The 12,392-nt window shown below is 42.9% G+C and overlaps 1 protein-coding gene across 3 annotated transcripts; it reads right to left on the bottom strand.

Annotated features, from left to right (window-relative positions):
• Nucleotides 1-6,256: 6,256 nt before the first annotated feature.
• Nucleotides 6,257-11,858, bottom strand: LOC116848186 (protein kintoun). 3 transcript variants are annotated; one of them, XM_032824017.1, is made up of 5 exons: nucleotides 11,231-11,857; nucleotides 9,428-10,624; nucleotides 8,547-8,971; nucleotides 7,691-8,140; nucleotides 6,257-7,596 (listed from the first exon to the last, which is right to left on the bottom strand). In XM_032824017.1, the coding sequence occupies exons 1-4, from the start codon at nucleotides 11,753-11,755 to the stop codon at nucleotides 7,720-7,722; spliced, it is 2,568 nt and encodes an 855-aa protein (XP_032679908.1). In that variant the 5' UTR covers nucleotides 11,756-11,857; the 3' UTR covers nucleotides 6,257-7,596; nucleotides 7,691-7,719. The 3 variants fall into 3 exon arrangements, with proteins under 3 accessions (XP_032679908.1, XP_032679907.1, XP_032679909.1); XM_032824016.1 differs by having other exon boundaries at nucleotides 6,257-8,140; nucleotides 11,231-11,856; XM_032824018.1 differs by lacking the exon at nucleotides 6,257-7,596 and having other exon boundaries at nucleotides 7,991-8,159; nucleotides 11,231-11,858.
• Nucleotides 11,859-12,392: the final 534 nt, after the last annotated feature.

The following is a 12,392-nucleotide window of genomic DNA, read 5'->3' as shown; positions in this document are numbered from 1 at the left end:
TTCATAGGCCGGACGCAATTTCAAGCTACGGGAAGCCGTAACTCACACTGAGAAAAAAATGCTTGGTATTTGTAACCGTAATCGCGCAGAGAAATATTTATTATAAATTATAGTCACGAATACTATCCTCTTTTGTAAATTCTGCTATAATATTCAGTTAATATACTATAAGGTTTACTTAAGATTATGTACGTATAATATACTATACTACAAAGTTATACTATAAAATCAATGATAATGGCCTTATATATTACTACTTTATATTGCTATTTTATACATTATTATTTTACTACTATTTTATACTGTTTTATATTACCATTTTCATATTAGAGCTATCAAAAAGAAATATGATTAGGGCCAAAGAAAACTATAATTTCAGTTAGGTCAAGCCTCTTTTTTTCTCAGTACGATTATCTATTTTAATACAGACGCGATTTGCGGATAAGATGAGGATCCAGATAACGTTCACGAGCGAGTACACGTCGGGAAACTGATTAGGGTGAGGCACTGCCTCATTGCGTTAAGTTAGAATTAAGGCAGCGGTAATCTTGCTGAGATAAAATATTGAGAGATCCGCGATCTTTGTTTCACTGGCGAAATTCGACCTCATTTCGCGCGTACACCAAGAAATCCGAATTACCGGGAACGAGGCAACAAATTATAAATTACGAATTGAAAAGGCGCGCTGGCCGAGGCTCCGGCTCAGCGAACGGTAATCGAGATAGATTTGGGTTAATGAAGAACGATACCGGTGTCGGCGGGTGTCGTTAACCTCTAGGAAATGGATGCTTCTGATCCATCAGCTCGTCGCTTTTTACGTCGCTCGAAGGGATGATATATTGTCGCGTCTCGTCGTGTCCTCAGGAGGTGGAATGATGTTCCGTGTGGAATGGAACATCTCCGTGGAGGAAATAATTTGTCTGCCTACGCGCGCAACAACTACTTCGAGTTCGTCTTTTATCGCTGAACTAATATACACTTGCGGAACTGAAAAAGAAACAGGTGTACAGCTGAGACTTGATGGGAGAAAGGAGAGAAGAGAACTAGAGCAAGTTTGACGATAGAAAACAAACTTCGAGACTGCAAAACCGCGCGTTTCAATGGCTGCCGCACGCAGAATGCGGAAACGCTTGCCGCGCCGCAGGGAACGCCAATCAGCGCGCCGCGTTCCGCGAGAGCTTCAAGCTTATTCGTTACTAGCCGCTACTTCGCCGCTTGGTGCGCGCCAAGCGCTTCCGCGTCTTGCGCGCGGAAGTTTAAAAATATCGCGCGCTTGTTCGATCGTAAAGTCGCGACCTAATTTTTAAAGCCGCGTTCTCGAAGCGCCGCCGTTGACTGAAAATTGCTCACGTCTTCCAGGAGACCGAGCACCATGATCATTAATTTCCTCCGCACCACTTGTGGTGTTTATTTCTCCCTTGTGGTGCTTCTTTAAATATTTTATGCGCATTCTCAAATATTTGATATACCCGCATCGCACGACATTAGCGTATCAAAGTTCAAAAGTAGAAACATTTTGCATGGAATTCTGATTCATTTAATCGACGATGCAAAATTGCTATCAGCCAAACCACGATCGTTTGTTTTACCTTCCTAACACAAATATATGGAGAAAATATTGTAATAGAAATTATAATATTTTTGTATCTCTCTCTCTCTCTCTCTTGAATCATATAGAGAGAGAAATTATAACTAAAATTATTATATATTTTTTCAAAAATGTTATGCACGCTTGACATTTTACTGCAAAATTATTGCAATTGCTTCAATATTTTTTATATTATATACTTCTATTAGTTTCTTCTCTATAATATATTTTTATAATAACTTATAGTACAATATTTCTATAGTATTTTTATAGTAACTTATATCATAATGTTAATCCAGCCTTATAAAAAAAATGTTGTAAAAAGAAATATAATTTCAAAGTGATTTTGCAATATTTTCTCCGTGTAAAAATTGTAATTTTGCAAATCAAAATCACACAATTCTTGTATCTAACTTATTGCGCTGATATTTCACTTTTTGTTCACAATGAAGTTAAAGTTAAGTTACAATTAAAGAAATTGATAACATTCATCAGCAAGTTATATAATTTTAAATTGCTATTGTTAATTGCCCATTATTATTTTAATTGAAATTTAGTTGCAAACTATAAAAGTACTCATGATAATGTTACAGCCATGGCTAAATAAATAAATCGTCCTTCCCATTCAAGTCATTTCCTTGGCTTCTCGCGATTTTCATCTTCGTGCCCGTAAGCCAGAAATCATACTTGCGTCACGTTCTGCCTGCAACACGCGTCAATTCGCTTCTCTCCACGACGTGAACTTCGATTTCACGTCGGGAGAAACTCGCGAGGGTATCGCGGACTTGCTCGTTTTCGGAGTAGCGCAACGAGAATCGATGGAAAATTCGCTCGACTGCGCGGGGGAATCGTCAGTGTCGGTGGATTATACGAACAGCGGGGTGTACAATGGACAACGAGCAGTCACGAGACGCACGGGGGTCCATATAATCGATACTCGCCGGTACTTACGTCTTGGTAGGCAAACTCGTAAGCGAAAACAAGAAAGGGTGTGGAAGGAAGAGAAGAACGGTTGAAAAACGGGAGCCGGTTTGTCCTGTTTCGCTCTGAGAATAACCGTCGAAACTAATAAAAATTCATCGGCACAAACGGTCTAGAGCAGCCGTGTTCTCAACACGTTCCATCTTCTGCAATTTGTTGCGCACTTTTAATTGTTCTCTTTGTTTTTCCTCTTTCATTCTCCCTCTGTTCTCCTGCTTTCCCGTTCCGCTCGCGGGCGAACCAACACCACCCTCTAGCCAAGCTTTTCTCTTTCAACCGTAGAGTGAATTTACGAGTCAGCGAGTTTGCCTCACGTGCGATTTATTCACCGAACCTGCCGGAGAGATGGTCGTTAATTAATTATTAACCGCTACACACACACACACTCCCACATACTGAGAGAAGAAAATACTCACCGCAGGAGAGAATGTGCTCAATAGAGTCGGCGAGTACCTCACGCTCCGTCTCTCGTAAATGTCGTCGAGGTATTTTCGGCCGAGAGCCGCGTGTTACGCGTCTTCCTGGAACAAAAGTCTTAAACGTGAGACCGCGTCACCGGCAACGCACACGTGTCTCATAAATTTGAAGCTGCCAGGACGGTGATACGAACAGATACACGCCGGAACCTTATACATTATTCAAGAGGAAGCAGAGAGATAAAAGAAGAGGCAGTGTAAAGTCTTGCGCGTAAAATTTGGAAAAAAACAGAGTGGCGTTTGAAATTGCCGACGAAATCGCATCATTCGCCCGCGCGGCCTCCTCGTGGATACAGATATTCTCATATCCACAGTCGCGATAGCATATCAATGTGAGCGAGCGGTCAAAGGGTGAATCGCAGCGTGCGTTTACATTCGTCGGCCCGACGTGTTATTTGGATTCCATTAAAATTAGCGGTCTCGAGAGCCGGCATGGATTTACCTAACGAATTAAACTGGATACTCGCGCGGGGCCACTTCGCGCTGTCTGCCGGCGACGGATAACGAGATTAAACTTTAGTTACGACCGCATTAACGCGAACAGATTTGCTAAAATCGTCGCGAATTCTCAGCACGGTGATGTTTTTCGCTCCGGTGAGAAACACGCTTCGTCACGCGAGTGTACTCGAAAAACATTAAAAAAAAAAGAAGCAAGTTAACATCGGGATGTAACGCACATTTCGAAATGAATAACGGAAACGGAGACGAGTTACCTTCCTTCAGAATTGAAAGAATTTTAATTAATATTTCTATCTAATTTCAAGAGTAACTCGTTGCTGTTATATGCTTACTCGTTGAAAAAACACATTATCGTTGTTGATGAAAATGGTGAAAAGTGATAGTAACACTAATATTACATCAATATTATAATTCCCCACTCTACGATATAAATGTTATATCGCATTTACATTGTTGAATAGGAAATAACATTGATGTAATTAATGATTAATTGATTTAATTGGTATCTACTGGGTAACGCCGTTACTTCCCAACACTGCTTTTTACAATGCGCAACTGTGACGAGTCACCTTTTCCTAGGACTATGAAAGCTACGTTTTAAGAGTGCCTTATCGTTATTTGAGAAATGTAATTTATACGTTACTGGTGGCGTAATCTGGTATTATTGGCAAAAAGGTAACTTGTAACGCGCGCGCGATAACGTCATTACCTAAGTTCTAAGTCTGTCATATAACGATACACGATAACGAGGATTTTAAAGGATAACTTTTCCCAATTTAAGGAAAACTTGAGTATTTTTCTATGTAAGAAACGCTGAACGTGCGAGCCGCGGCTCGCTGCGCTGTTATCGCCTCTCGTTATCGCGCTCACCCCCGCCGTCGTGCTTTGCAGCAGATAACGCGATCGTTCACCATCGGTCTTTATCACCGTGAGCGCGTGGGTGAGCGAGCGAGCTGCGATCCATCGATACCACCGCCGTGTGCCCAATCTCGAAACTGTGTTACGCGGGCCGGCGGGCCGCACGGCGTGTCCGCGCGCCCTTAATATCGCCAACCCCGTTTCCCAGCTGTGTTCCCGAGCTCTGACGGAGCTCGCGAATGGTGCCAGGTGCAATGACTGCCCGATGTAGCGACATTAAACGCCGCCGTCGGCTGCATTGCCGCATTGCCGATGTCGTGCCGGCCGTAACCGCGGCACGCGGCGATGTACGTGTGCTTTTTCGCTCGCCCTCTCGCCTTCACGCTCAGCCTATCTCTTTCTTTCTCTCTCCCTTTTCCACCCGCCCGTGCACCCTCACAGGCCACCGACTTTCTGAACCTTAAGGGGTGGACGACTTATCGACCTGATGCTAGTCAGGCCTACCACCCTTAATCCCGCCGGTACTTCAATCACGCGTTCCGATAAGCGTTCGGAAATTGGACCGGTCTTCTCTCAGGGATCATCCTTTTCAAACATGTCCTGTAGGGTGAACGTGCTACCTTCGTTCCGTCGCGCTCCGTAGCAGTCACCGAAATGTGTAAATATATATATATATATATATATATATATATATATATATATATATATATGTATGGCTAAGTAAATATCAAACTCTGACGACGACTCTGCTTGACTGCCGAGTGAAACAATTATCGAGACATCACCAGTGGTTCCGCTGCGAATTGCGCGAAGAGAATCATCCGTCGGCGGGAGTTCTTCGCAATTAGAGCCGGAGAAAGTTTGTTGATTCTTAACTTGCAGCTCTCGAAGCGCTGAAAGGATACCAGAGTCTCATCAATTAGCTCATACTTAAGCGCGGAAATTTCTAAATAAACAAAAACATTTACAGAGCCTTCGCGCTTTTATCGGAGTCCATCGCCGCTTTAGGTCTGTTGTCTGCGTTGAAAAGCCCCCAAGATCTATTACCTGGCGCGGTGTCCTTTCCTCGCCAACGAGCAATCTAACCGGGGTAAAGCAGGGCGACGAGGACGACGACAACGACAACGAGATCGCGATCGCGCGAAATTAGAACACCGCATTCGTGTGGGTCGGTCGCTCGCCTCTCCTGATGGGACATCAATAGGAATAATACGGGGAACTAAGCGGCGCGGCGAAAGATACATAGGTAGAGGAGCGGAGTGTAACGACCTTACACCCCCGCAAGTAGCGGGATCGATGGTCTCGAACTCCGGGGGCGAACTCTCATCCGTGCGGAGCGCGGCGGCCCAGGTCGTTTCCGCCGTTCGTGGGCTGTCCTACTTTTCGATCACGTTTCGCCCGTTGTTGCCCTGTGCTCTCTCCCTCCCTCCCTCTCTCTCTCCCCTCTCCTTCTCACTCTTTCGCTTTTCACATCGTGTCACGGGTTTGCACGACCCGACGGTCTGCCGACGGGTTTTGCGACGTTTCGCCGATACGTCGTGACATACGATCGTGCGTCCGCGTTCCCTGAATCAGCACGAATTTCGAGAAGGCAATTTGCTCTTTTGGATATTGCTTGCTCGTTGAATTCTGCAGTGATAAAGATACAAACACAGAGAGAAAGAAAGAGAGAGAGAGAAATTCCGAAAGACTGTTGATCTAAATTACAAAAGTATATTATCTGGAACATTTACAGTATAAGACGGCAATTATCCGGTGCACATAATGCAATATCTTGGATGATAGATATTCTCTAGAATTCGAAGAAATAATACACAAAGAATTGACTTTTCTCGCGTTTGTAACGTTAATTAAACGATTGATGGTTTAAAATTGCAATAACGCAACGCCTCGCTCGTAAAAACACTTTGTGTTTTATTTCGTTTTTATATTATTACAGGAATATATTGTTACGTGAACATAACGATTTATATATGTATGGTTTATCGTGCGACTTTCGCACCGCAAATACATCGTGCCCGCGAGACGGTGCGTGCGGCGCGCGCGTGTGTGCGTGTGTGTGTGTGTGTGTGTGTGTGTGTGTGTGTGTGTGTGTGTGTGTGTGGCCTATTATTCGTCAACGGTAAAAATCTCTAACGCTTCAATGTGCAATATGCAACGTAGGAATGAAAAGTGCTGAGAGCATGGATATGTAAAAGTCTCGCCCGCTATAGACGGTTGCTCGATTTATCGAAATTATGTACACTCGATTATCACGATGCGTCGACGTATAATGTATAAAAATTCACAAACAGCATGCCGCAAAAATCAGCCTATTGGATAGGAATCCTGATTTCGACTGCGACGAGAGTCTTATCACATCGCAAATTTCCCTTCTCCGAACGCGCGGACGATTTTTGAACATTTCTTCGCTCTTTCTTCGCAAATAACATTCCGTAACGAAGATTCTCTTCTTCTACGGCGGATAATCGGCAATTCGCGCGACAACTGCAACAACGAGACCGTAGCCGTCGCTACCGATACGGAGTCGTCATCTCTTTAAGAGCAAACAATTGTTGCGACGCGATTTCTATTCTTTGCACACACACGGTGGTGTTCAGCGCCCCATACATTACGCATAACCGAATATACCTTCACGCAAATGCACGTTCTCGCGATCTCAACCGGCGATTCTACGAATCTATCGTGGGGCATCGGCAGTTTTTGTGCAAATATTCTCCTCGATTTAACGTTTATATTGATCGTTCACGATTCAACTGAATTCGCTATCTGCAAATAAAAATTAAATATTCACGAATAACAATGTAATATAAATGCACATAAAAAGAAAAAAAATAAAGAAAAACAAGTATCACTTTTCGCATTAAAAAATGTGCAACAAAATATGCGTTGCGGACATGAATGCGTAATATATAGACAATTTACCGTAGTATATATCCGCCAGTGATCTCGCATACATCATCGTTGACATACGTTCAATTTCGCTATAACACGATCACCTTTCTCGAATTGGCGAATACATTTCTTACGTTTAAAAGCGAGGTTCTCTACGCTATCACACTAATTTGACTGTTCGAAGAAGAGTCGGGAATGGGTAGGTGGGTTGGTTTCTGGGTGATCTCGTTTCGTCCGACTATCTCTGCTTCCTCGGGTTACTACATAACTCTAACGCTAATGGCGCACTAGAAAATGATTAATCCCATATCTACGTGGCTTCCTCCTCCTGTTGCGATACTAAAACGTAAAAATAACTAGTCTTACATGCGAATCTGCGATTTGGACGTCGACCGTGTGCGACCCGATTATGCAGCTATTACATGATGCGTACGTTAAGCTAAAGTAGCAGTTCTTAAGGGTCTACATGTCTAGATCGAAGATCAAGTCGTTCTTGAATTCCAGTTGAGCGGTATCTGTCGCGTCTTGGCTCGGCGCGTCGGTCTGGACCTCTTCTTCCTCCTCCTCGGTGGGCGGTTTCTTGTCTATGCTGGATTTGCGTTTATGCTGCAACGGATGCTGGTCGCTCGCGTTCATCTTCGTGATCTCGATGTTCGCGGTTCTCTGTTGCCGCGACTGCTTGTCCCGCGCCAGTATAGGTTTCACGTTGTCGGACGTCGCCTCTTCGCTCGAAGAGTGCTTGTGATTTTGCGTCTTGTTGTATTTGCCACGCTCCTCGGTCTCAGAGTTTTCGCTCTCGCTCATTCGCCGCTCGTGAGCGCGTTTCTTGTTCCGCAACTTGCGTTGATTCTTTTTCCGTTGTCCGAGAATACTAGAGTTGGATCTGAGTGGAATTGATAGCTCTTAAAGCAATTAAATATCGTTTTGCTTCAAATGTTTTAAATATCTTAAACTATTAGTTTGGTGCAAAAAATTGGTCATACTTGTCAAGTAAAATTATTTAGTTTCAAAGGATTAATAATTTTTTTCAAATAAAATAATGAACTTGATATGTTTTTATGTATCTAATGAGGACTTTTATTTTTTTTTAACACCGAGATTTCCTACGAGAATTTTATAGAAAAATGACAAATTATTTGCACTAACTTAATATAAGCATCAATTATAAGTGAAGTAGCACCTATAAATATAAGATATGAAATATGTAAATAAAATATCTTAAATAAGATATTTAAATGACTTTTTTGGCTAAAAGTATGATCATGAATAATCCATTCACGTCGCAATACCTAAATAACTGCCGCGAGACCACGTCATTGAATCGTACAGTCTTCTTTAAACTGGAGCAATCGGATTCCGAATTGATGTCCTGCACAGAATCGTAATGGTAATCCGTGCACGACGCCGGAAGGCTGTTCTCGTCGGCACTCGACTCCGAGACGGAGCGCGAGAAGTCGCGGACGCGACGCGATTTCAGTATCCCTTTGGAGTGCCTCGCGCTGCCGTTGCTGCTCGCCAGCTCGTCTCCGCTGCTCTCAGAGACCGATCTCGCCTTTTCCACTATGCGCGCTTTCTCTTGCCGTTGCGTCACATTTCCCTGCTCCTCTTCGTCATCCGAATCCTGCTGAGTGGAACGGATGTCTATGATGAGACTGCTGCCCTGTGGCGCTACGGATACTTCTCTTTCCGTCAGCGATTCATTGTCCGAAGAGGTCTGCAAAAATAATTTACTCGTTAGAGACAATATAGAAAATTCACAGCCTGTCTATGAAGATTTTTATCGGTATTGTTTCGAAGAATACTAAACATCTAAAAAACGTGTAAAGTACGCATTAGTAATCGTTATTTGAAACTTGTCTCACGTGAAATACTCAAAACTGAGTTTAGGGTTACATCTGGATTTCTCAATTAAATTATATAATCTATATATCTATAATTTTGTAATTGCTTAATTGAAAAATATACACTTCACTCTAAATTCAAATCTGTGCATCTCAATTGAGACAAGCCTCGATTTGTCAGAGGTTTCAAATTAATTATATTATTAATTAATTATTAATATAGATCCTAAGATATTTTTTAGACATCCGTATGAGATCAAACATACTATACATTTCTTGGAGATACAGTCAACATATAACGTACTATAAAATTGCTAATAATAAATTACCATTAACTCCTGGAACTTGCTTCTGAACGAAGCAGCTGTGGGGAGATCCTTTTCCTCCATAAATTCCGTGTCCAGTCCGGCAGAATATTGCTTCACATTCTCGATATCTTTCACTGTGATGCTGAACACTACGTTATTGTCCCACGGATCAATCGTCAGAGTCTCCGGCTCGACGGAATGATCGCCTATCTTCAGACACAGGGAGTAATATTGCGGGAAGAATCCAGCACCCACGGACGTCAATAAGACGTGCAAACCTGCGTTGTTCTCGAGAATCTTATGGCGTATAGCGTCGGGATTTACATTTTTTACATTCACGGTTACGGCCAACTGATTATTGTAAACATTACAGGTGTACGCGGGAAGATTGTACTTAACGTTAGAACTCATAAATGCATCAGCTGTCTCTGTCACGTGACTAGTCCGCAACACGATATCCGCGCACTTTTCTATCGCCTCATTCGCCCCGTCTAATTCCACAACGTCGCGTATGCTCTCGTTCTCCTTGATCGACTCTACTTTGTTGTCGGGTATGTTCTCCTTGTCGACGTCTTTGGATAACGATATGGGGCTGCTCTGATCACTGTCGACTCCACTATCCACCCTGGTGTTCATCGTTGATACCAGCGATCGGACCACCGGCAAGGTCACGATCAACTTCTTGTACTTCACGTCAAACTTGGCGTTACCGTGGTCTCCGTCCACGGGATACGGTAACGGCAGGTCCAGCAGATATTTGGCCGGCTTCTCGCTTTTCAAGGTGAGAGAGCGCTCGTGTATATCGAGCGTCGCGTCGCTGACGCTCTTCAGCAAGGGCAGGTCGACGGAGACCACGAGTTTCTTCGGGATCGCGGCGTAGAGCTTGGCGTCTTTGTCTACACAAAAGTCCTCCATCTCCACGTCGGACTGGTGTTTGATGGTGAACTTGGGAGTGACATACTTCTCGTCTATTGACTGCTGCTGCTTGTTCTTGTAGTAAGTGGTGACTGGTGCGGCACGTTGCGATTTCTCCTCTTTTGTCTTCAAGCATCTCTTGCGGCTCTCATCGTAACTGGACATCAGTTTCTGGTAGATTTCAGAGTCCATATCTAATGGCTCTTTTGGAGGCTCTTCAGAGGATCTCCTGATGACTGTGGGGTGCGACACTCCTTTGAAGCTGATCTTGGGGAATTTGAGATTCTTTCTATCCAGCTTTACCTAGTAAAGAATGCAGAAAGAGATGTAATAAGTACTGTCAAGACTAAAATATACTAATATAAATTATATAAACTAGTCCTCTAAGTATGCATTTAAAATGAGAGAAAACATGGCTAATTAAGAGCAGATGTTAATATAAATAATTTAAGTAATATATTAAGTCATATAATAAAACAAAGATTTCATGCAACTTATTATTTTAATGGTGTATTTATAATTAATATCCAAAACATAACAGATAAGACAGTAACTATCTTATAATTTGATTACTGTTTTTTTATATATTTCAATATAAATTATAATATTTTCTTTCTATACATATAATTTACATGTCTGTATGAAAGAAGATCGTGTATATATCACATACGCAATATGTTAACAATCTGACATAATCTTGAGATCTATGACACAATCCTGAACTTCAATTAATGACATTAACAAGCTCCACTATTTTCAAATAAATGAACTGTTAAATCATGAATTCATAGATCTCTTGAAAATTTGTAGGAAGCACTGGCTCAGTTGAGAATACATTTGGCAATGTTTTATCTCAGTTCAATAATATAAATTATAGTAAGATACACAATCTAGATGCAATATACTAACTTTGAAGTTGTTCTCCACACCGTCCATTGCTGTATTGTTAACGATCTCACGGAAGCGAGCATTCTTGGACGCCAGGTAGATGGTGTCCGGGTGGAAGACCACGTCGAACACCACGCAGCGCACATTCTTCTTGTCAAGGTCATCGCGAGGCGGTATCAGCGTATACGGGATAGACCACTGTAGGCCACGGTGGCCCTGCTCATAGGAGGGCTGGCTGGTCGGTTGCGCTACCACGTCGTTCTTGCTAATGTTCAGGAAACACTTCCTCTCGCCATTCACACTCGTTTTTATGACGTAACCAGGCTCGGGGTTAACGAACGTCACGTCTACGCCCCGTTCCTTCTCGAGCTGGGCGATCTCCTTCTCGTAGGTCCGCCTGTTGTCCGGGTCGTTCACTTCCTCCGCGTACTCAATCAGCAGTTTGCGAAAGTCCTCCTTCTTCAGACACTCGGTGAGGCTCCGCAATTCGTCGCGCGACACATCCAAATCCTCCCAAGCTTTTCTGCGAGACTCGAATACGTCCATCTTACGATGCGCGTGTTTACAAATAGTCCCGTCGGTAGGACGGTCGTGAACGGCGCATCGCACGTGGATCGCCGCGCCATCGCACCGGCCGGTCTCCGCACCGGCTGGGCTGCGCAATTCGTCGCGCTGCGGTCGCTGCGGTATTTCGTCGCACCGCCGCGTCGCGCGCGACCTTCGCCACTTTCAGGCGCCTTTTCCGGGTAGAGTTCCAAATTTATTTATTTCTTTCACTTTTTGCTAGACGGATTTGCCGTTCTACTTTATCACGAATAAAAATACAATTGTTCTATCACACGAGTGGACGTCGCGTTTTTCTCGATTATGAATTCTCACGATAATAATTCGCGGAATCGAACTCACAGACTCTAATCTCAAAAGCTTCTGAGATATAGATAAATCATAATTTCTCTCTTATTGGAATCCTTTTTTTTAATAATGAAATAAAGTTTCAAACGAGACAATGAGAAGATATCGGCGAAGAAGTCAAAAGAATTTCTATATCTCTCTAATGAGAAGATAATTCACTAAACAAAGAACATTAGATCAATATTTTGAAATATTGATTTTATGTGTGTCTCTTGAATGTTTCTTTTCGCGAAATATTTTAGAAATATTTCAAAGATATTGCCAGATAATA

Source organism: Odontomachus brunneus, unplaced genomic scaffold (assembly GCF_010583005.1).
Source record: "Odontomachus brunneus isolate Ranch 3 - 2012 unplaced genomic scaffold, Obru_v1 Obru_scaffold_091, whole genome shotgun sequence".
Lineage (NCBI taxonomy): Eukaryota > Metazoa > Arthropoda > Insecta > Hymenoptera > Formicidae > Odontomachus > Odontomachus brunneus.
Note: the sequence above shows the minus strand (reverse complement) of the source record. Positions and strands in the feature narration are given on the sequence as shown.

Excerpts from the sequence above, each read along its gene's own strand:
- LOC116848186 (XM_032824017.1), bottom strand. The coding sequence starts at position 11,755 with ATGGACGTATTCGAGTCTCGCAGAAAAGCTTGGGAGGATTTGGATGTG. Across the intron at positions 10,625-11,230 it reads GTGTGGAGAACAACTTCAAA|GTAAAGCTGGATAGAAAGAA; the intron begins GTTAGTATATTG and ends ATTCTTTACTAG. Across the intron at positions 8,972-9,427 it reads GCAAGTTCCAGGAGTTAATG|ACCTCTTCGGACAATGAATC; the intron begins GTAATTTATTAT and ends TTATTTTTGCAG.